Source organism: Rhineura floridana, chromosome 14, assembly GCF_030035675.1.
Source record: "Rhineura floridana isolate rRhiFlo1 chromosome 14, rRhiFlo1.hap2, whole genome shotgun sequence".
Lineage (NCBI taxonomy): Eukaryota > Metazoa > Chordata > Lepidosauria > Squamata > Rhineuridae > Rhineura > Rhineura floridana.
This window is the reverse complement of record NC_084493.1, coordinates 26,808,297-26,830,072: the sequence shown is the minus strand read 5'-3', so window position 1 is coordinate 26,830,072 and position 21,776 is coordinate 26,808,297. Positions and strand designations below refer to the sequence as shown.

At 42.8% G+C, this 21,776-nt stretch overlaps 1 protein-coding gene across 2 annotated transcripts in view; it reads right to left on the bottom strand.

The window, feature by feature from the left end:
• UBE2Q2 (ubiquitin conjugating enzyme E2 Q2) overlaps nucleotides 1-18,636 on the bottom strand; it is an 80,540-nt gene extending 61,904 nt beyond the window's left edge. The window contains exon 1 of one of the 2 annotated variants that reach the window (XM_061594746.1): nucleotides 18,040-18,636. In XM_061594746.1, the coding sequence (XP_061450730.1) occupies nucleotides 18,040-18,276 (237 nt within the window). In that variant the 5' untranslated portion in view covers nucleotides 18,277-18,636. The remainder of the gene's footprint in view (nucleotides 1-18,039) is intronic. The other variant, XM_061594748.1, reaches the window with a different exon arrangement.
• Between the last annotated feature and the right edge of the window lie 3,140 nt (nucleotides 18,637-21,776).

Genomic DNA, 21,776 nt, shown 5'->3' with positions numbered 1-21,776 from the left:
TTGGCACCAGTTTTGATTTTTGCGAGACTCCTGCAATGATTTTGGATGTTTGCTATTTGTTAAGATACGTTTAAGGAAGTAGGGACTGTTTAGGGTACTTGACAAATTAGGGCTATGACTGGAAAGTACATGCAGGTCTGGGTATGGTCAGTGCCGGGATGGCAAGCCACTGGGAACCCTATGTAAACTGCCTTTATTAACATTGTGGAAGAAAGGCAGGATAAAATTATTTTTATTATCCACCAAGCATTGTTAATGCCTTCCTCTGGGGACAGAGAGTCCTCTACTTTTAATACCTGTTTACTCATTGTACAGCTTCAATGAGATCCAGAAGCCTCAGTCAAAAAAACAAGCTGACAATCCTTTGGATTCTCCAGTGCACACAGGTAGTTTAGTTAGGATGCAGAAAATATCTCCCCCTCCTGCCACCCAATATAGCTAAAAATGCCAATATCCATGTTATGAGGGAGGGGCAAAAATAATCTAAAGGATTTGGTGGCTTTTACCAATGGCTTCATGTTTCTGCAAGGAAATCACAGCAATTCCATGTTGTATATTCCCACCCCATTCCTGTGATTGTGAATTGTTTTAAACTGTTTTTAATATTGAATTTTAAATTGTTGTGACCTACCCTCACACGTGGTGAAGGGTGGGTAAGAAATAATAATAATAATAATAATAATAATAATAATAAACAACTAATAATAATACCATCACCACCGACAACACTCATCCGATCTACAAGTCATCAGGTCTTTAGATTCATGCAAGCGCTCTCCAGGAGTCTTTATTTAGAAGACTTATATCCCACCTTTTGGCTGTGCAACCATGATGCAGGTCACTCTGGACCAGTAAAAACTCAGGTGACCAGCTGCTGCTGATCATTATGCCCCCACATGCCTTCCTGACCACTAAAAATACAGAGTGTGAAAATTATACCCTGTGGCATAAAATGATTCTAACCGCCTATGACAAGCTGGCACAGCCATTTTCAATTATCCAGTGTACTGATGGCTTCATCTGTTTATTGCGTAAGAGCCACATACAAATACAATTCTGTGTTGCAGGGACAGTCGTTCCAGGCTGAACAGACAATTCCCTCTTGAAGTAGCATGGGCTAAAGTACATCTCGTTTGCTGTAAACAGTACAGCACCTCTGTACCAAAGATACGCTGACATTGCTGAGGAAGCTCTAAGAAATTGTTTCAGTCAGCTTTTCCCAAAGTAGGGCAGGTGCCCAATATGGTGCTTGAGTTCTAGTGCACATGCCCCTTGGGGAGCAGGGGAGGAACAAAAAATGTCTCAGGCTATTGCTATCCTCTCACCGCCTTGAAAGCCCCACGGGACTCACAGAGCATCACGCTGTTCAGTGTGGCTGCCAGACAGTTAAAGCTTTTTAGCATAATAAACACATGTACAGTGTGAGTACACCTACCTAATCATAAATCCCACTGACTCAGGAAAAAACCTGACTGGAGTTCAATGTGTTTAAAACCACAGTCCAAGTCAGATAAAAGATTAATGGCCATTTAAAATCAGGAGGCTGAATTTATATTAGTAATAGTCAACTATACTGCATACCTCTTCAGTGTGTTTCAGATGTGCTTTTTGCACTGTTCTCTTGATCAAATTGGGAGAGCTGGCATTATTGCCAATGGTCAAAAGTCTTGGAGCACAACAAGGGAGATCCCGGGTCAAATGCCCATCCAATCACAAATCTCACTGAGTGGCCTTGGGCCAGTCACTAACCTACCCCCACAGAGTTGGTGAGGTTCAAATGAGGGGAACCCACCCTGAGCTTCTTGAGAGTAAAGGCAAGATAAAAGAAACATTGCTTCTGTAAGTCATGTAGCAGCACCACACCAGTCTCCCCTGCTATATTCCTCCAAATTCCCTGCAAACCCTCATTGAGCAACACTTTCTTCCATGCCAGCTTCTGCACTTCATTAATTAATATTAGGAACGGCTCTCCAAAAAAGACAGACACTCTTCACTAGTTTCAAGGTTCAGGGTGCGAGGAAGGCTGCATTTAGTCAAAGGGACACGGCTGCGGAGAGAAAGAGGGTTTCATCTGAAACACCTCCTTCAATGATGTTTCCAGCAGACCTGAGAAGAGTGCAGCTCCATCTAAAGCATGTTTCCTCTCTAGAGCTCCACTCAGTTCAGTGGGACTCACAGTCCCAAGTTAAGTGTGCAGAGAATTGCAGCTTTTTTAAAACGGGTGGTACATACGGAGTATTTATAAGGCTGTAGCAAAGTGTTAACTTGTCAGCTCTCTCACTCCTGGATTAGCAGGGAAAGAAAAAAAGAAAGCTACTCCGTCACATACATATTTGTCTTTCCCCTGCCTGTTTTTGACACCATATTACACACACTCTCACACACAAAACCTCTTAAAGGAAGAAAAATTACATTTCTAAAGTAATTCTACAGCAAATCTAGAAGCCGCATGTGACATGTCAAGCATGTATTATGGTCCAACTGATGCTTGCTGAAAGCTCCTGGCTTTGCTGCCTGGCTTTGCTGCCAGGGTTTTAGTGAGAACCTAGTAGACTGCAATTCAAGGATGGATGCAATATGGATGTATGAGTATTGGGAGTAAGTACTGTACTACAGCTTTTGAAATAAAGGCCAATCTTGCATTATATTTAAAGTTCACCTTTTGCTCTCTGTGTAAGATGAGAAGGCCAAGGACAGCTCCAAAGAGGGAGATACAACATCTTCAGTTTGAGTACATAAGAGCAGTATTAACTAGCAAATGCCCAAATATGGTGGAGGTTCCCATAGGTCCCAAGGTGCAAACATAAGCAGCCTGGGAAAGCCTTGTGATTAAGAGCAGCACAGTGTCTATATACTGACATAAAATCCTACATACAGGTGCCTTATGAAATAATAACAGTTTTCCCCAATCTGGTGCCCTCCAGATGTTTTAGACTACAATTCCCATCATTCTTGACCATAGCCATGCTGGCAGGGGGTTATGGGAGTTCAAACACATCTGGAACATACCAGGTTGGGGAAGGCTGATATAAAGGATCTCAACCATTTAGGATCCAATAGAGACCTCTCTCCTAAACAAAAAAAGGTAAAGGTAAAGGTGTCCCCGCACTTGTAGTGTGAGTCGTTTCTGACTCTTAGGGTGACGTCTTGCGACGTTTACTAGGCAGACCGTATATATGGGGTGGGATTGCCAGTTCCTTCCCCGGCCTTTCTTTACCTCCCACCATATGCTGGGTACTCATTTTACCGACCACAGATGGATGGAAGGCTGAGTGGACCTCGACCCCTTTTTACTCCTAAACAAAGAGAAGCACATTTTGTGCATTCCTACAACAGAGATGGTTGATATTCAGTCTGCAGAGCAGTGTGGCATGGCTAGAATTTCCATGTTTGTATAGAACAATCCTGTATTTTTTCTATCTGAAATAAGTCAGTTTGGTTCATCACGTCACATTAAAACAGCACTGAGCCAAGCGGAGCATTAGTTCTACAAAACTATAGTCACAACACACTGTAAGCAAATAGTCTCCTTTTTAGTTTTTCCTACACAACAACAGTTGAAAGAGGCCACCACTATCAGCACATCTGCTCCTTCCCACCCTGGGCAAATTTGGTTAGAAAGGCACAGGAGAAATGAATGGCTGCTGGAGCTGGCTTACTCATCTTTCATCAACTAAGCATGATCTGTCAAGGAAACCCAGAGTCATACACAACCATTTTGACAAATATGCAACCTGATCCTATCTCTGTTTAATCAGAAGCAAACTCCACTGAGTTCAGCAAGGCTCACTCTGACGTGTGCGTAGGACTGCAGGCTCAAAAGCCTTTCCACTTTACTGTCAGAATTCATTTCTGTCTAGAATGTTTACAATACCAAACACCAACTTTGCAGGAAGCCATGACACAAATGTACAAGCCTGCAAAAAGAGATATTTCAGGCCATAGCTAGGTGTCAAAGAGCTGCTTGATCACTAGGTGTGGCAAGCTGTTAGCCAACATTGTTATTTGCCTGGCAGAAAAAGCTAAGGCATTCAGTATTCAGTAAGAAGGTTGTACTAGTGGCTAACATGTTCAGCTCCTGTAATTCTAGTACTAGTTGCTGGCTTTTAAGTCTCTTGGTGTTTGGACCCTGTGTACCTTAGAGAGCAATCTTCAAACATTTCAGAACTTTGACTACAACCTGCAACAGAGACCCCATTTTTAAACCTCTTTTCACCATGGATGCCTATCACCCTGGTTTTCTGTCTTGGGTGATCAGGGGACAGGATGGCATCTGTACCCTTAATAGTTGCGCAAGAGAAGATAGCATTGTGGTAATGCAGCTTGTTGTGCAGGGGCAAGATGTGCTGTGCCTGTTGAGAGATGGGTGTAACTTAATGGCCAAGAGACTTAAGCTATGAATGTCCCTGGTTCAAGTTTCAGGCTGTCATGAACTGACTAGGAGGCCTTAAGAAAGTTATTCTCTGCCTGCCCTATAGGGATAGTAATACAGCTCTACCTTACAGGGTCATTGTAAAGATTATATGAAACAGTTTTAACACCTGAAGGTTTTCAAAATACGAAGCAGTACTATTAAAGGTACATAAAACTCATCCTGCTTTTTCTTCTTTTAAAAGAACAAAGACGATAGTGGCAATACTACTGCTGTGACCCACAATAGGTTGGGGGGGCAACCTACTCAGGGATCCCAGCCCATTGGCTGAAGAGTGATAATCTAAGGCAGGAGTGGGGAACCTGTGACCCCAGACCACTGGCACAACTGGCTTGGGCTGATGAGGGTTGGAGGCCAACATCTGGAGGCCACAGGCTGCCCTTTCCTGATCCAAGGATTAGGCTCCCTCTTAAGACTGCCCAAGCAAGCCCTCTTAACACTAAGTTTGGACAACATGGCCACAAGCATTCTTGGCAGATATTGCTGCCCACACCCAGTCTAAGGCTGCAATCCAATACATCCTTACTTGGGAGTAACCCATTCAACCCAGTGGAGCTTACTTCTGAGTAGACAGGTATTGGATTGCAGCCTTAGTCTTTGAAATGTTCTTTAAGGTTAGTAATGTTTTATAGAAACTGTATCCAAGTTATAGTAATTTCTAACGTTTTAAGAAAAAATAGTTAACATGATGAAAAGGAGAGGCCTGTTTTTGTAATTAGCATCAAATATCAAATCTGTTTATCATTAAAGCATCTTTTTGTTTTTCTAATAGGCTGCAATCCTAACCATGTCTACTCAGAATTAAGGCCCACTTAATCAAATGGGGCTTACTTCCTGGTAAGCGAGATTAGGGTTGCAGCATTAACAATGTATTTATTTATTTATTATTTAAAATATTTCTATCCCGCCCTTCTACCTATAATAGGGCACTCAGGGTGGCTTACAAAAATAAAATCAGACACGTACATAATAAAATTGTAAACAATAAAATCACAAAAACATTAAAATAAATTAAAATACAATTAAAATACATAAAATACAATATATACATATACACATATATACATATAGGGAGTGGTACTAAAGGGGACTACAAGGGTAAAATTTAATGTAGAAGGCATAAAATCATAAAATCAGTGTCAGGCTCTACCTTCAGTCCCTCCCAAAGGCTGTCCAAAACAAGATCGTTTTCAGAAGTCTCCGGAAAACCATCAGGGAGGGAGCAGAGAGGATTACTTGGGGTAGGGTGTTCCAAAGCTTGGGGGCCACAGCTGAAAAAGCTCTCTCCTGAGAGCCTGTCAGTCTAACATCTTTCACTCCAGGCACGCGGATGTCAGGCCCAGGATGCGACTCAGGAACCGGACCAGAGGTTGTAGTTAATTCGTGTTTTATTAGAGTAATGTCCAACAAAGACTGCGCTTTCTCATGAAGCAATACAGGGATACAGGTCCTGCGACATTGGGAGAAAGTTGACAGAGCAAGGGGCTGCTTCCCGCCTGTTCTTTAAGAAGGGGCTAAACGGGCGCGCAACCTTTCGCTCCTCCTTAACTCCCCCTCAGGTACTGCCAGCCTTCCCCCCCTTCTCTCCTGTCTTTTCAACCGTCTGCGTGTGCGTGGTGAGGGGGGAGGCATCACCTCCTCCTCTTCTGAAGTGTCCGATTCCCCTATGGGTGATAAAGGAGAGGCTGAGGGTAAACCATCTCTCCGCCTTTCTGCTGTGATCAGCCCTCCCTCTTGCTCTGAGCTGCGGAGAAGGGAGGGCCTGGGAATGTCTGGGGGGCATTCTAAAACTTCAAGGCTCTCAGGCTCCCCGTTGCTAGGCGACCCTATCTCTGGCATGTCCTCTGTTTCGGCTTCGCTCCACAGAGGGTAAGTTCCTCCCTCCTCCCTCTGCCAGCCATTTGAATCCTCTTCTGACAACCCCCCCAGGAGCCCAGCTCATCCTCCCGACAGCGGAGGAGACCAGAGGCAGATGATCTTAAATCCCGGGCAGGTACATATGGGTGTAAGCGGTCCCTCAGGTACATTGGTCCAAGGCTGTTTAGGGCTTTAAAGGTCAGAACCAGCACTTTGAATTGGGCCCGGAAGCAAATTGGGAGCCAGTGGAGTCAATAGAGCACGGGGGTGATATGCTCCCTGTGCTGTGCTCCAGTTAACATTCTGGCTGCTGCATTTTGAACTAACTGTAATTTCCGAAGCATTTTCAAAGGCAGCCCCACATAGAATGCATTACAGTAATCAAGCCTCAATGTCACCAATGCATGTGTCACTGTGGTCCAAGTCAACTGCCTCCAGGAACGGATGCAGCTGGTAGACCTGTTTGAGTTGGCCGAAAACACTCCTGGCTACCGCAGCCACCTGATATTCAAGCAGCAGGGCAGGATCCAGGAGGACTCCCAAACTGCAGACCTGCTCCTTCAAGGGGAGTGCAACCCCATTAAAATACTGAAGCATTTTTTTTTACTGGACTGTTCAAGGACCCACTCCTAGGGAATGCTTTTCTTACCATAGTGGAATTTTCTCTTCATGCATCTCAAATATGCAGGCGACTCCCATGATTGGACCTGGCAATGCAGTACCCTCCTTGGCTCTAGACCACAGCTTAGCATAGACCCGTAAGCGATAAAGCACCTACTCTGTAATCTCATAGAACCTGATGTGGCTTACATATGACTGAGTGGCACAACAAATGCTTTGCATGCAGAAGGTTCCAAGTTCAGTCACTGGAATCTCCAGTTTAAAAGGATCTCAGTTGCAAGCAATGAGACCTGCCGCTAGTTAGGGTAGACAATACTGTGTTAGGGGAACAAACAGGAAGCCGGCTTATATCATGTCAGTCTATGGCCTCCAGATTCCTCATCTGCAGGGTTCCCACATTCTTCTCTTGTGCCTTTTGTGATAGCAACACAGAAACCAAACAGCTGCAGTTTTTCCTAACAGAGAATTTCATTTTAAAAGGCACAAAGTGTGTGCAGGTATATTATTCCCCCCCCCTCCAACCCTTCTATGGCTGTCTTGATAATCCAACAAAGGATTTGATACTTATGAAACTAGGAAAAGATGACAGGGAGATTCAGCAACTGAAAAAGCATCTCTGTTATATTTTGGGCACCTACTGAAGACCTTCTTCTTTCAACAAGGCTTTTAAGTTGAGACCTTATCCCAGTCTGCACTGGAACTGCTTTTTAATTTATGTTTTTAAACCTTTTCTTTTCTTTTTAAAAAGATTTGTAAAGCTTTAAAAAAAAGTTTTATTTTAATGTATTTTAAAGTCTGTTTTTATGATGTTTTAAAGTGTTTTAAGTGCTTTTGGTTGCCACCCTGGGCTCTTACTTGGAGGAAGGGCAGAATATAAATCAAATAATAAATAAATAAATAAATTTTAAATCTTTCACATTACAAAAGGAGTAAAAGGAGAGGAGCAATTGTAATTTTGTTACAGAATTAGTGAAATGAATGTGTGGTTGGTTTTATGTGATCAGGCACTTAAATTCCATGGTGTAACTCTACAGTATGTAGCATATAGTTTTGATGATGTCATCAAGATGGCCACCATCAAAAGTCACAAAATAATGGCTCTCTCTGTAAATAATGGACAGATTTTAATTTATAATGTCTCAATTTGTAGGTATTTCACAGAACTATACATTTGGTCCTTACAATTTTAACTCAAAAGTCAATAACTTTTATAGATATTTGAGTATTTATAATATCAATCCTATATACTAGTTTTGGGTGTTACACAGGTAATAAAGGTAGAACAAAAAAATCCTACTGGATTTTTGTGTGTGTGTGGTTAAATTGCGTATTTAATACCTAATAGGTAAGTATTTTCATAGGTGAAGTTTAATAGGTGACAGGTTTATGCTGATAATAATAATAATAAAACTTTATTTTTACCCCGCCCTTTTCCAATAGAACTGAGAGCGGCTTACAACTAAAAACAACATCAATTAAAACATACAGAGTATATTATTAAAAAAGAATTAAACTATAAGGGAAAATTAAAAACTATAAGATAAAAGTTAAAACAGCGAACAATTTAAAATAATAAAATCATATAATATGATCACCAAGCCTATAAAACATTAATCCTGGTCATTCTCTGTCCCAAATGCCCGCTGAAATAAATCAGTCTTTACTTGTCGTCGAAAAGACGGCAAGGAGGGAGCTGATCGTACCTCACTCAGGAGGGAGTTCCACAACCTAGGGGCGGCCACCGAAAAGGCCCTATCTCGTGTCCGCGTCAAATGTGCTTGCAAAGGTATAGGGAGCACAAGAAGGGCCTCACCTAAAGATCTCAAGTCCCGGGCAGGTTCATGTAGGGAGGAATATGTAATATAATTGCAGTGTTATCAGCTGTATAAAAAGTCATTCACTATTGTTTATTGGAATGGTTAGTTGTTACTGTCACATACATACCGTAACTTACACACTGCATATCCATCCTAAAAGGTTTTAGTGAATATGGTCACTATCATCATCACCATCATCATCTTCATTATCATAGTGCGAGAGGTCTGGTCCAATGTGAGAATCATTATCACACAGGTCATCATTTCCTCCACACTCACACATCTGTACATGGTAGGTTGCTGGCTAAGCATTTGCAGGGCGGACTGCATCTGTTCTTTACACATGAACATCTGATCAACTGCAGAAATGAATCTGGTGCGCATGGCATGCCACAGAGAATGAGAGATGTCTATCCATGCTCCATCCATATACAACAGGAGATGGACTTGTTGGGTGTGCTTGGTCATCTTGGCTCCAAATCATAGCTTGGTAGTTCACCCTCTTTATTGCAGATATAAAAGATAAGAGTAGTTATCCTGGTTCTTGGCTGATGGTCCTGGCAATTGAATGCTTCCAATTTATCAAATACTATATCTGGGACTGAGTCTTGTGTTCCTAGTGAGTTTAAAGCAAGAAGGGTGTCTTCGGTTGCTGCAGTGAATGCTTTCCAGTATGAAATTTTACCTTTCCCTGACAAAGTACCTGTGCAATCAGATCCGGACAAGAAGAGGAATACAGGCAATGCAGAAGCTTTCAAAGGGCCTAGTGACTGAAATATACACACAAGTGACACAAATGTAGTTTGTTCTTCTTGATCGGATCCCATATATTTGAGGTACTAGTTTCTGAGATGAATCTGTGTTTTGAAATCTTCATACAATCTGGTACCGAGAACAAGCCATCGCCTAACATCCTTTGCAATTTTTTTCACTGAAAACTGTCTTGGTTGTAATGTTGCTGGCCCCAATGGTATCCCCTGCCATGCCTGATGTCTCTTCAGATATTTAGTCAAGTATTGGTGCTGTTAAAAAAAAACCTACCAAGTCTCCTGCAACCTTCAAAGCTCTATTCTGCTCAAGTGCTTCATCAACACCAAAGGCACAGAATGGAACTGCAGTTTTCCTAACAACCCAGTTATCTTTTTCAAATTCCTTCCATATTTCAGGATCAGACTCTTTCAAAGCATGTACTTAAGCAAAGAAAAGAAGACTGTACACGTGGTCAATAAGAATCAAATTGATTATATAATTGGTAACAGAAGATGGAGAAATTCCATACTTTCTGCAAAAACAAGACCAGGAGCAGATTGCACTACAGATCATGAACTGGTCGTATCGAAAATCAGAGTAAAGCTAAAGAAGAACGACAAGCAATCATAATGCCAAAATACGATTTAAATAACATCCCAGAGGAATATAAAGATCAAATAAGGAGCAGATTTGAGGCTTTAAACTTAGTTGACAGAAAACCAGAAGAACTATGAAGTGAAGTCAGAGACATGATCAGGGAAGAATGCAAAAAGACAATACCTCTTGTTAAAAAGAGAGAAATACCTCAATGTATGACTGAAGAAACTCTTAAAATGGTTAAAGAGAGAAGGAAAGCAAAAGCAAGAGGAGATAGAAAAGGTCAGAACCCTAAATGCATCAATACAGCGACTAGTACGTAGAGGACAAAGAGAACTATTACAATAGTTATTGTATAGAAATAGAAGAGGACAACAAAAAGGGAAGAACTATTCCAAAAGGTTAGAGAAATGAAAGGGAAATTTAAACCAAGAGTAGGGATGTTGAATAATCAACAGGGGAACACACTGACTGCCCAAGATAAAATAAAAGGAAGATGGAAGCAATACACTGAAGAACTCTATAAAAGAGATGACAGGATGACAGATTCATTCATGGAGGATCCGTATGATGAAGAACCAGAAATTTTAGAATGTGAGGTGAAAGCTGCTCTTAAAATACTTGGAAGAATACAAATCACCAGGAACAGATGGCATACCAATAGAGTTGCTACAAGGTTGTTGTTGTTATGTGCCTCCAAGTCGACTACAACTTATGGCAACCCTATGAATCAGCAACCTCCAAGAACATCTGTCATGAACCAACCCTGTTCAGATCTTGTAAGTTCAGGTTTGTGGCTTTCTTTATGGAATCAATCCATCTTTTGTCTGGCCTTCCTCTTTTTCTAAAGGTAAAGGTGTTCCCGCACTTGTAGTGCGAGTCGTTTCCGACTCTTAGGGTGACGTCTTGCGACGTTTACTAGGCACACCATATATATGGGGTGGGATTGCCAGTTCCGTCCCTGGCCTTTCTTTACCCCCCAGCATATGCCGGGTACTCATTTTACCGACCACGGATGGATGGAAGGCTGAGTGGACCTCAACCCCTTTTACCAGAGATTCTACTTCCTCCTTCCGTTGGAATCGAACTCCGGCCGTGAGTAGAGCTTCGGCTGCATTACCCGCTTTTTCTACTCCCTTGTTTTTCCAAGCATTATTATCTTTTCTAATGAATCATGTCTTCTCATTATGTGTCCAAAGTATGATAACCTCAGTTTCATCATTTTAGCTTCTAGTGAAAGTTCTGGTCTAATTTGTTCTAACACCCAATTATTTGTCTTTTATTTGTCTTTTTCGCAGTCCACGGCATCCGCAAAGCTCTCTTCCAACACCACATTTCAAATGAGTTGATTTTTCTCTTATCCACTTTTTTCACTGTCCAACTTTCACATCCATACAGTCGAGGTCTTCCAAAAAAAATTCACTCCAATCCTACTTTACGGTGCTGAGATTTGGGGTTATGCAAAGATCCCTTCCTTAGAGAAGCAACAAAATGCTTTTGCCCGTAAGATCCTAGCCCTCCCTAAAGGGACCCCATCTGCCCTTTTAAGATCGGAACTAGGACTATATTCCCTAACAGTGTTAGCTCACGTAGCCCTCGCCTCCTTTTGACTTAGATTAGCTGGCATGGATGATTCAAGGTTACCTAAAAAATGCTATCTAGAACAACTTCGTAACCCTGATCCAAACAATTGGCTTACTAGGACTAAATCTATTTTAGCCTTTTACGGGATTAGTATTGAAACTGCCCCCTCATATGTTTCCTCTAGAGCTAGAGCACGACTCAGGGATAGAATTCTTTTTTATGCCTCGAGGTGGGATTTGGCATACGCCTCCCAGTCCTCCTTCTCGCATTGGTTTCCAATGTATAAAACAGCATTCTCTCTGGAGCCCTATTTTTCTTTTTTAAAATCACCATGGCTGAGATCCGTTTTTACTGCCCTTCGTTTTCAGACCATGCCCTCAGCGTATCTGGAAGGGAGATATAGCCAGACTCCTATACACCTCCGATGCTGCCCATGCAACTCAGGTGAAGTGGAGGATATCTCTCACTATTTCTTGTTCTGTACCCTTTATAAAGACCCTCGGGCCAAGTTCCTATCCCCCATTAATCTTAAGAATAGGACCCCTCTGGAACAAGTTTGCATTTTACTAGTGGGAAATGACCCTTTTATAATGCATCAAGTTGCTCTTTTTGGTCATGCGGCTGCCAAAATTAGAGCTAAACTTTTCAGATAGCTTCTTTTATTTTCCAATTTTATAACGGCTTTTTAAGTCACCCATAGTTTTACACTGATGTAATTATAGCTATGCATTCACTTATTCGATACCCTTTATGTGATTTTAACAAGTGGTGTAAATTCTGTAAATGTTTGTTTTCTTAATCTATGTTTTGTATGTATTTGCGGTGGCTCATGAGCTGTAAGCAATAAAGAACTTACTTACTTACATCCATACATAGAGATCGGGAATACCATGGTCTGAATGATCCTGACTTTAGTGTTCAGTAATACATCTTTACATTGGAGGACCTTTTCTAGTTCTCTCACAGCTGCCCTCTCCAGTCCTAGCCTTCGTCTGATTTCTTGACTATTGTCTCCATTTTGGTTAATGACTGTGCCAGGGTACTGATAATCCCTGACAAGTTCAATGTCCTCATTTTCAACTGTAGTTACATAAATCTTCTGTTGTCATTACTTTTGTCTTTTTGACGTTCAGCTGTAGTCCTGCCTTTGTGCTTTCCTCTTTAACTTTCATCAGCATTCGTTTCAAATCATTACTGGTTTCTGCTAGTAGTATGGTATTGTCTGCATATCTTAAACTATTGATATTTCTCCCTCCAATTTTCACACCTCCTTCATCTTGGTCCAATCCCACTTTCCGTATGATATGTTCTGCGTATAGATTAAATAAATAGGGTGATAAAATACACCCGTCTCACACCCTTTCCAATGGGGAACTAGAAAAGGTCCTCAAATGCAAAGATGTATCACTGAACACTAAAGTCAGGATCATTCAGACCATGGTATTCCCGATCTCTATGTATGGATGTGAAAGTTGGACAGTGAAAAAAGTGGATAAGAGAAAAATCCACTCATTTGAAATGTGGTGCTGGAGGAGAGCTTTGCACATTCCATGGCCTGCGAAAAAGACAAATAATTGGGTGTTAGAACAAATTAAATCAGAACTATCACTAGAAGCTAAAAATGATGAAACTGAGGTTATCATACTTTGGACACATAATGAGAAGACAGGATTCACTAGGAAAAACAATAATGCTGGGAAAAACAGAAGGGAGTAGAAATAGAGGAAGACCAAACAAGAGATGGATTGATTCCATAAAGGAAGCCACAGACCTGAACTTACAAGAACTGAACAGGGTGGTCCATGACAGATGGTCTTAGAGGTTGCTGATTCATAGGGTCGCCATAAGTCATAATCGACTTGAAGGCACATAACAACAACAACAAACTTCAACAAGGTAGTACGTAATCATCCCAGAGTAATTAAGTAGATATACTGCACAGGAATACCCAATTATTGCTTCTAGAGATGAAATGTGCACATTCCAGTCACAACTTCTAATAGACCATATTACTTGCAACAAACACTCCACCGTTGCCATGTACTCTTGCATAATTTTAAATGTTGGGTTTGTTTGTCCTTGGAACTCATCAAATTAAAAATTTACCAGAGAGATTGCATTTCCCTCCGATGACCTCACAGATGAAAATGGAAACGTCAGTCAAAAAGTAACCAGTTAAAAACAATTAAAATTAAGACAGCCCCGAGGGTTCTAGGATGGAGCTGCTGCTCAGATCGCCATCTTGAAAGGTCCTGTAGTGGTTAACAGATCTTCAATATTGCTGCCTTTGGTAAAATCAAATTTACCTTGTAGGGTTTCAACCTTCTTATGAATTTCTTTGCATGGATGCCTCTGAAAGAATATTTCTAGGTAGCAGTCATACAGTGCAATAAACATACATGTGTGAGCTTTTACAGCACATCGAAGGTGTTTCCCCATGATGTGATACACAGTGCTCTCCCTCTACCAACCAAACATCCCACTTTGGGGGGACACTTATTATTTTGTATTTTCTGAATTACCTTTAAGCTGACCTTAAAAATTAAAATCCATCCATTCTCTACAGAGACTTTTGATGGCGGCCATCTTGATGGTGTCATCAAAGCTATACGCCATATACCGTAGAGTTACACCATGGAATTTATATACCTACTGGCAGTTTCTGATCAAATAAAACCAACCACACATTCATTTCGCTAATTCTGCCATGGGGCATGATTTTTCTACATATGCTCCTGAACTATAACCTTACACACCACATCTGTAGAACTTTTTCCCCAAGTGTGGTCAGACAGGCTCCACTGCTTCAAGCGGGTCTTGAAAACTTGTTTGCTTACTGTGCTGTTTTGTAACTATTTTAATTGGACCTGAAATCTGTGATGTTTTATTGTATTATAATTTTAAAGTTCTGCTGGGCTTGATTTTATTTTTATGTATTTCACAAGCCAGACCAGTGATTCTCAAACTTTTTTGGTTCGCGGCACACTGTAAAACATATAAAAATTTGCTGCCGCACTTAATGTACAAAATTAAAAATATATTAATATATTTTAAACTATGAATAAAAATAACTATACAAATGGGTTTCTTCTCATTTTTAAAATATACTTACATAATATTCGCGGCACACCTAGTCACCTCTTGCGGCGCACCGTGTGCCGCGGCACACCGTTTGAGAATCACTGAGCTAGACCTTTATTAGACCTTTTACTTTTACTGTAAATTTAGCTTTAAATTATGTGTTTTATACATTGTTACACTATTCATGTGTCTGAGGGATATATTTGTGCACCACCTTATGAGAAAGTTTCTTTTGTTATAAAGGCGGAATCTAAATCTACAAACATTTTTAAAAAATGTTCACAGTTCTTTATGGTCCTATATTGGGTTGCCATCCCTTTTCCCCCCTGGTAGGGCTCACAGAATCATAGAATAGTAGAGTTGGAAGGGCCTATAAGGCCATCGAGTCCAACCCCCTGCTCAATACAGCAAATCCTACACCATTAAATGCTGAATAAGAAACGGAAATTCAACCCATGTAGTTTTTCTCAGGAGAGAGAGGGGAGGGGCAGTAATATGTGGATTTAACAGCAGAGTCCACTCAGGTGACCATCCTAGCCCTGTACAGTTTATCCCTCCCACCTACCCTTCTTCAACACCAGTTTCTTCTTCCTACCTGTGCAGTCCTGCTTCCTTCTGCCATCCTGGGACCAAGGCAGTATCTTTCATTACCTACACCTCTTCTTTCTCCTCCTGCCAATATATAGCTTCAGCTAATCTTGGGCCCTGTTGTCCCCTCCCGTGTCTCTTATCCTTCCCTCAAGTTGCTACATACAAGGCCATTGTGGGCTCTTGGCTACCCTGCCCTCTGGTGCCTCTCTTCCGTAAAGGCCGCTTTACTTGCCAACATGGCTCCTCCAGTCTCCCTGTCTTGAGAGCCAAATTTAGTTCCAGCCAAACTGACTTCTCATTTCCCTCAAATAAAGTTGCCTGCAAACATTCCAGCCAGCCTGCTTCATTCTCCTAGCAAGCTTCATTCTCCTAGCAAGGCATCACATCATCTTAGTAAACCAAACTCAAAGGCTTCGCAATATATGGGACCTTGGGGCCTCTTAAAAAGGCAAGCCTGAAGCAAAGTGTCTCCAATGCCCTCTTTCTGCCCAGGCCTTTCTCCTACAATTACAGCTTTAGCACACAATCCTTCACCCTTAAATACCAAAGTTTTTTTTATCTTTTGCCAAGCCCCCAAACCATCACATTAGTTTTATCCAGAGAAAGCCTCATCACAAAGATCATAGAATACTAGAGTTGGAAGGGGCCTATAAGGCCATCAAGTCCACCCCCCTGCTCAATGCAGGAATCCAAATCACATGCCCCCCCTCCCCAAATCACCTTTAACTTATAATACAATTCTTTCCTGGGATATAATAGGTAGAAGAAAGGGCCTTGCCCCAGAAATATGATTTTGCAAGTCTGCCTCAACTTTTAAAAGCCCCCCTTGTCCCAAATATATATTACTGCTTAAGAAAATTATGCAATATCTATCCATTTTTCCCACATGGTTTTGCTTTTTAAAGGAGGAGTATGTTTTCCCAGCCTCCTTGTTGCTCCCATTTAGAAGATCAAACAGCCATATTTTAAAGAGTTTAAAACAAAAAGGAAAACCCACATGCAGAATTTACATACCTCTCTAGTAGACAATTTAGTAGACTCCCTACTCCACATTCTTGATTCCTGGCTTTCAGGCTAGTATCTCCTTACCGGTGGAAAGGCAAGCCACTCAGCTCATGCCTTCTTTTAAAAGCAGACTACACGTTCAGTAATACGGGCACCCTCCTTGTTCTCTCTGGGCTCCCCCCTTTCATGGGTGGAGACAAATTACTTAATCCCATGTCAAACTAATCCGGGAGGAGCACCTTTTCACATTTCCCCCCCATTGCAACACTTTTGCTTCAGTTTTAGAAGACAAAAATCAAAGCGGAGGAATTATTTTCTTCTTCTTCTGTGGCTTTTGGTTTTTTTTCTTTTTGGTCAAAGCTCTTCAGTCCCAACAGCTCCTAAACATGAAACAAGCTGAACATCTGAGGGGGAGGGGAGCGTGTTTCCTTTCAGATCACCCTTCCAAAAACTTCAATAAGGCAAATAATATTTCCAGAGAGAAAGCAAAGAGGAAGGTGAGGGTGGAAGTGAGATACTATGCCCATTGCGCAGTTGAAGAAGAGTATGGTATCCAAAGAGAGGTTTTTAAAAATATATGAACAAAGAGATGATTGTTCAGTTTTGAAGGGGAGAACGACATTTCAGAATTTATACACAATAAAGAAACAAGCATATCCATCTGAGATCTTGATGGGAGTTACAGAGGGGGAATCTGTTTAAAAACGCAGGCTAAATACACACACAAAGCCTATCTCATAGCCATCTACTCTTCTAGGAGTAGCCCCTGTGCACTCTCCATAAATAGGACTTTTGATCTTAAGCACCCAGCCACTCTGTGTAAAATGGTCCAACTTTTTTCTACAGGCAATGGGCTCTTCTGTATGGTTCAAACTGCAACAAGAATAGAATCACCCCACCTCCCAATTCCTGGGCTCTTTCCTCCCCCAGTCTCCAAGGTTCCCTTTTCCCGACCAGCAAGGCACAAACCTCTATGTCTGTGGGGGAGCCCTTCTCAACCAGAACTCTATTTCCCAGAGTCCTCAGCCCCAAACCTGGGCCAGCTCCACTCCTCAACTCCCAGGATGTCTCCAGCTTACCCACCCCCAGCAATAACAAGCCTAGTCTGTGTTAAGGTAAGGACTCCCCAGGTTCCCTTCTCTAGGAGAGCAGGTCCCATTTGCTGGGGTAGCCATCCCCAACCCCAGGGGTAGCCAGCCCTATTGCCCAATTCCTTGGCTCCTTCCCATCTCCTACCCCCAGCAACTCTTCATCCCTCCTTCATAGCCATGAGGAAGCAGAAACAGATCCCACCCACCCTTCTGGGTGCTCCTTACCTCTCACCTTGCGGTAACTACCCCTGTTCTGAAGGACCCCAGATCCCACCTTTCTTCAACTCCTCTTTCATTCCCTACCCCAGATGTGGGGGAACTTTGGTCCTCCAGATGTTGCTGAATTACAACTCCCACCAGCCCCAGCAAGCATGGCCAGGAATGACGGGGGTTGTAGGTCAGCAACCTCTGGCGGGCCAAAGGTTCCCCACACAAGATCGAGCCTCCCAGCTCCCCAGTGGCGGTGAATTAAAAACAGAGGCCCTGCTGACCGCTCTTGCCCCCTTAACTACCCCAGAGTATTTAATCCAGAGTAACTACTCCTACTCGCCCCCTGCAGTCTTCCCCTGAGGAAGAAAGAGGCCAGTAAGTGGCGTCCGGGGTCGACACCCACCGTGATGTTGCAGTGGATGGTGAGCGGCTGAGGTGGGCAGCTCCCGCCGGCCGTGGTGGCGGGGTTGTTCGCCGTCGTCGTCGTGGTCTGAGGGGGAAGCGGCGGCGGCGAGGGGAGCAGCACGAACTGGCAGTGGAGCTCGTCGAGCTTCCAGGAGACGATGCGGAAGCGCTCGTGGTCCTTGTCGAAGATGGACTCGAGGAGCTTCAGCTCGGCCTTCAGCCCTGACACCGACATCCTGGCCTCATCTCCGGGGCCCGGCGGCCTGGGCCTGCCGCGCCGGCGCACCACCAGCAGCAGCCAGCACTGCCTTCCTTCGCCTGGCCTGACTTAGCCCAGCCCCGCTGGCTGGGGCAGATGATGACGGTGGCGGCGACGCCTGAGAGAGAAACCGCCTCGGCTTGAGCCCCCCCTTTGTAGTACCACCACAGTAGCGACTCCTCCGCTGGCTTCGCTTGCCTGAGGGGGGCCACGCGGAGCAGTGCCCGCCGCTCGTTAACACCTCCCCGTTGGCGGACTAGGCCGGGCGGCTCGGCTCCCTGCTTGCTGGGCGGGCCCCTTCCTCCGAGGCAGGGGTCAGACCCACCCACGGGGCAGGGTTTGAGACGACCCCAAACAGACAACACCCCTCTTCTCTCTCTTTCTCTCTCTCTCTCTCTCTCTGGGGGAAAGTAAAAAGAAAATGTGGGGGGGGTAGGGAATTTCGAAGAGGTACGGGAAGAAGTCGGGCTTTTTGCTTGCAATGGGGTCTCGGGCAACATGAAAAATGGGTGGCCAAAAGGAGTGTGGAAGGAAGTCGGGCTTGTTTGTTTTCTACCTGCGATGGGGTCTTTCCCTCAGTCAAAAATAAAAAGTAATAAAGAAAGAAAGAAAATGTGGGATGTTAGAACAGGAATGTGGGAATTCGTTGGGCTCTTTTCTTGCATTGGGGTCTCAGGAGAAAAAAGGGGGATTCATAGAATCGTAGAGTTGGAAGGGTTCTGTAAGGCCATCAAGTCCAATGCAGGAATCCAAGTTAAAGCATCCCCGACGGGGCTGTCCAGCTGCCTCTTGAATGCCTCCAGTGCTGGAGAGTAGGAAGAAATCAGGCTCTTCATCTGCAAAAGGGTCTTTCTCAGGCAAAAAAGAAGCAGATGGGGGTGTCAAAAGGAGTGCAAGAAGAAGCTGGGCTCTTTTCTTGCAGTGGGGTTTCTCAGGCAAAAAGGAAAAATGTATGTGTAGGGTTTTCCCCAAAGGGTTCCAGGAAAAAGCTAGTCTCTTTACTGGCTCCTTCACCACCACAGTTCGTAAGGGGTGGGTGGGAAGAGAGTCCCCATAACTTCTTGTGACAGCCCACCTGTGCCTGACCTGGCAGTAACACCCATTGTATTGAATGGTGCTTATTTCCTAACCACCCTTCATCAGAAGATTTCAGGATGATGTTCCAAAAAAGTGCAAAAACAATTTGCCTGGCATATAGATACTGTAATCCGTGAGCTTCATTTAGGTGGCCTGCGGTGTGCCTGGAATTGCAGTTGAGGACTGCAGACGGCACATCCATCGCATTAAAATTCATCTTGAGCTCTAATTGTATTTTAATCGCTTCTTTAATTATGCTGCATTTTATTAGATTACAATTTGAATTCTACGGAAATACAATATATAAGAAATAAAAGGAGCAAGAAAAATCCAATTAAAAATCATATAGCATCTGGCACAGCCCATTGCAATTGCTACAATGGGTAGGAAAATAATTAAGTGGTCTGCCAAGACCCTCGGCAATTTTCAAGTGGTCCATGGGAAAAAAAGTTTGGGAACCACTGACTTAGATCATCTGGGAATATTCTACACGTGGCACTGCACCACTCTACAGAATGTGAGTGGCTGGTAACCAAAAACAGGCATTTTCTGTTGTGCTTGTACTGTGGAATGCCCTTCCCTCTGCCATCTGTGAAGCAGCAACCCTCAGCGGCTTCAGACATCTTGTAAAGACATCTCTTTTCGCCCAGGCTTTCCCTGACCTGTAAGATCGGACTTGTTTTACTTGTTTGAATCTTTGGATTTTATACTGTTTTACTTGTTTGAATCTTTGGATTTTATGTATACAGTACTATATATTTGCATGTGTTTTTATATTGCTGTTTAACTGGTTTTAGGTTGTGCTTTTGTTTTAATGATTGTTTACTTTTGTTTGTATTGTGTAATCTGTTTGTTTTTGTTTTAGGTTTTTATTATTAGACTAAGCAGTTTCCCAACCCCCTACCCGCCAGTAACATAACAGATCGCACAGTGATTAAAGACATGCTTGTCTCCTTTTCTCCCCGCTCTTTCTGCAGGATACCAGTGCAGTAAACAAAGATAGTCCAAGAGAGCACAACAGTCCAAAAGTGGTCCAGAGGAGTAGTTTCAATGATATGTTGTTGGTGTTTTAGACTGTATGCCGCTGAGAGATTTTTGAAATATTTGGCTGTATATAAATTTATTTAAATAAATAAATAATGGGATTTTAGAGCCTTATAACCCTGATCCCGTGCATGCAAACTGGGAAATAAATCTCATTGTGTTGAATGGCACTTTCTGTTGGGGAAAGTGTATTGGAGATTGAGGGGAAGGGCCATGATTCAGTGGTATGGCACACATAACGTTGCCTGCTCTCCAAGTAGGGGTGGAAAGTTTCCTGTCTGAAACCTTGGAGAGCTGCTGCCAGTTAGACTGAGCTAGATGGACCTATGGTCTGACTCTGAATAAAGCAGCGTCCTACATTCCTAACCTTGCAGTCTAATCCCCAGGCATGTTTACGAAGAAGGATGTTCTGCTGAAGTTAGTGAAATTAACTGACTCAGTCCTGACCAAACCAGTTTAAATAGGATTCCAACCTTCTTACCACCCACCATCATTATCTATACACATAGTGTTTTACAAACTACAGGAATATCCCGCATTAACATACGCAATGGGACCGGAGTGTGTATGTAAAGTGAAAATGTACTTAAAGTGAAGCACCACTTTTTTTCCACTTATCGATGCATGTACTTGCACTGCAATCGTCATGTACGGGCATAACTGATGTAAATAACGCATTTATAACTAAAATAAACATAAAATAAACCCTTTATGAAAAAGGGTAAGCTTACCTTTAAAGTCAGCTGGCAGATGCGAAATGTATGAACGAAAATTTACATGTAGGAAGGATGAAGGAGAGGGCATATCTTCTATTTCATAAGTCGACTCATCAAGGGCTAGACGCTTTCTTGCTGGCGATTTGGATGGACTACCTGAAGTAGGAGTAGGGCTTGTGGCTGATGTCGATGCTAGAGATGGACTTTCAATGGATGTTGATGGTCTGGGTGATTGACTGGGTGCTGCTGCTGGCCTTTTACGAAAGTAGGTGTCTAAGGAGGTTTGAACTGTAGCTCTTTTCCCTGTAGATTTCTTTGTAACAGGCATAAGCCCCCAAAATGATAGCATTGACTTTGGAACTTCTTTCAAAGTCCCTATCATGCTTTTCAAAAAGAGCCATGGCGCTATCAAGATGACAGAAAGCTTCCAAGAGAATTTTTGAAGTTAGGCCTTCAGGCTGTTTCATGGTCTCATCCTCATCCCGCACATTTTCTTCTCTCTTCAAGTTCCAGAAGATCTTTATTGCTGAGAGGTTCAGCAACATCTTCTGGCTCCACTTCCAGCTCTAACTGCCTTGCCATCTCTACAATATTTTCAGTAACATTAGCTACAGGATCTTCAAAGCCTTCGACATCATC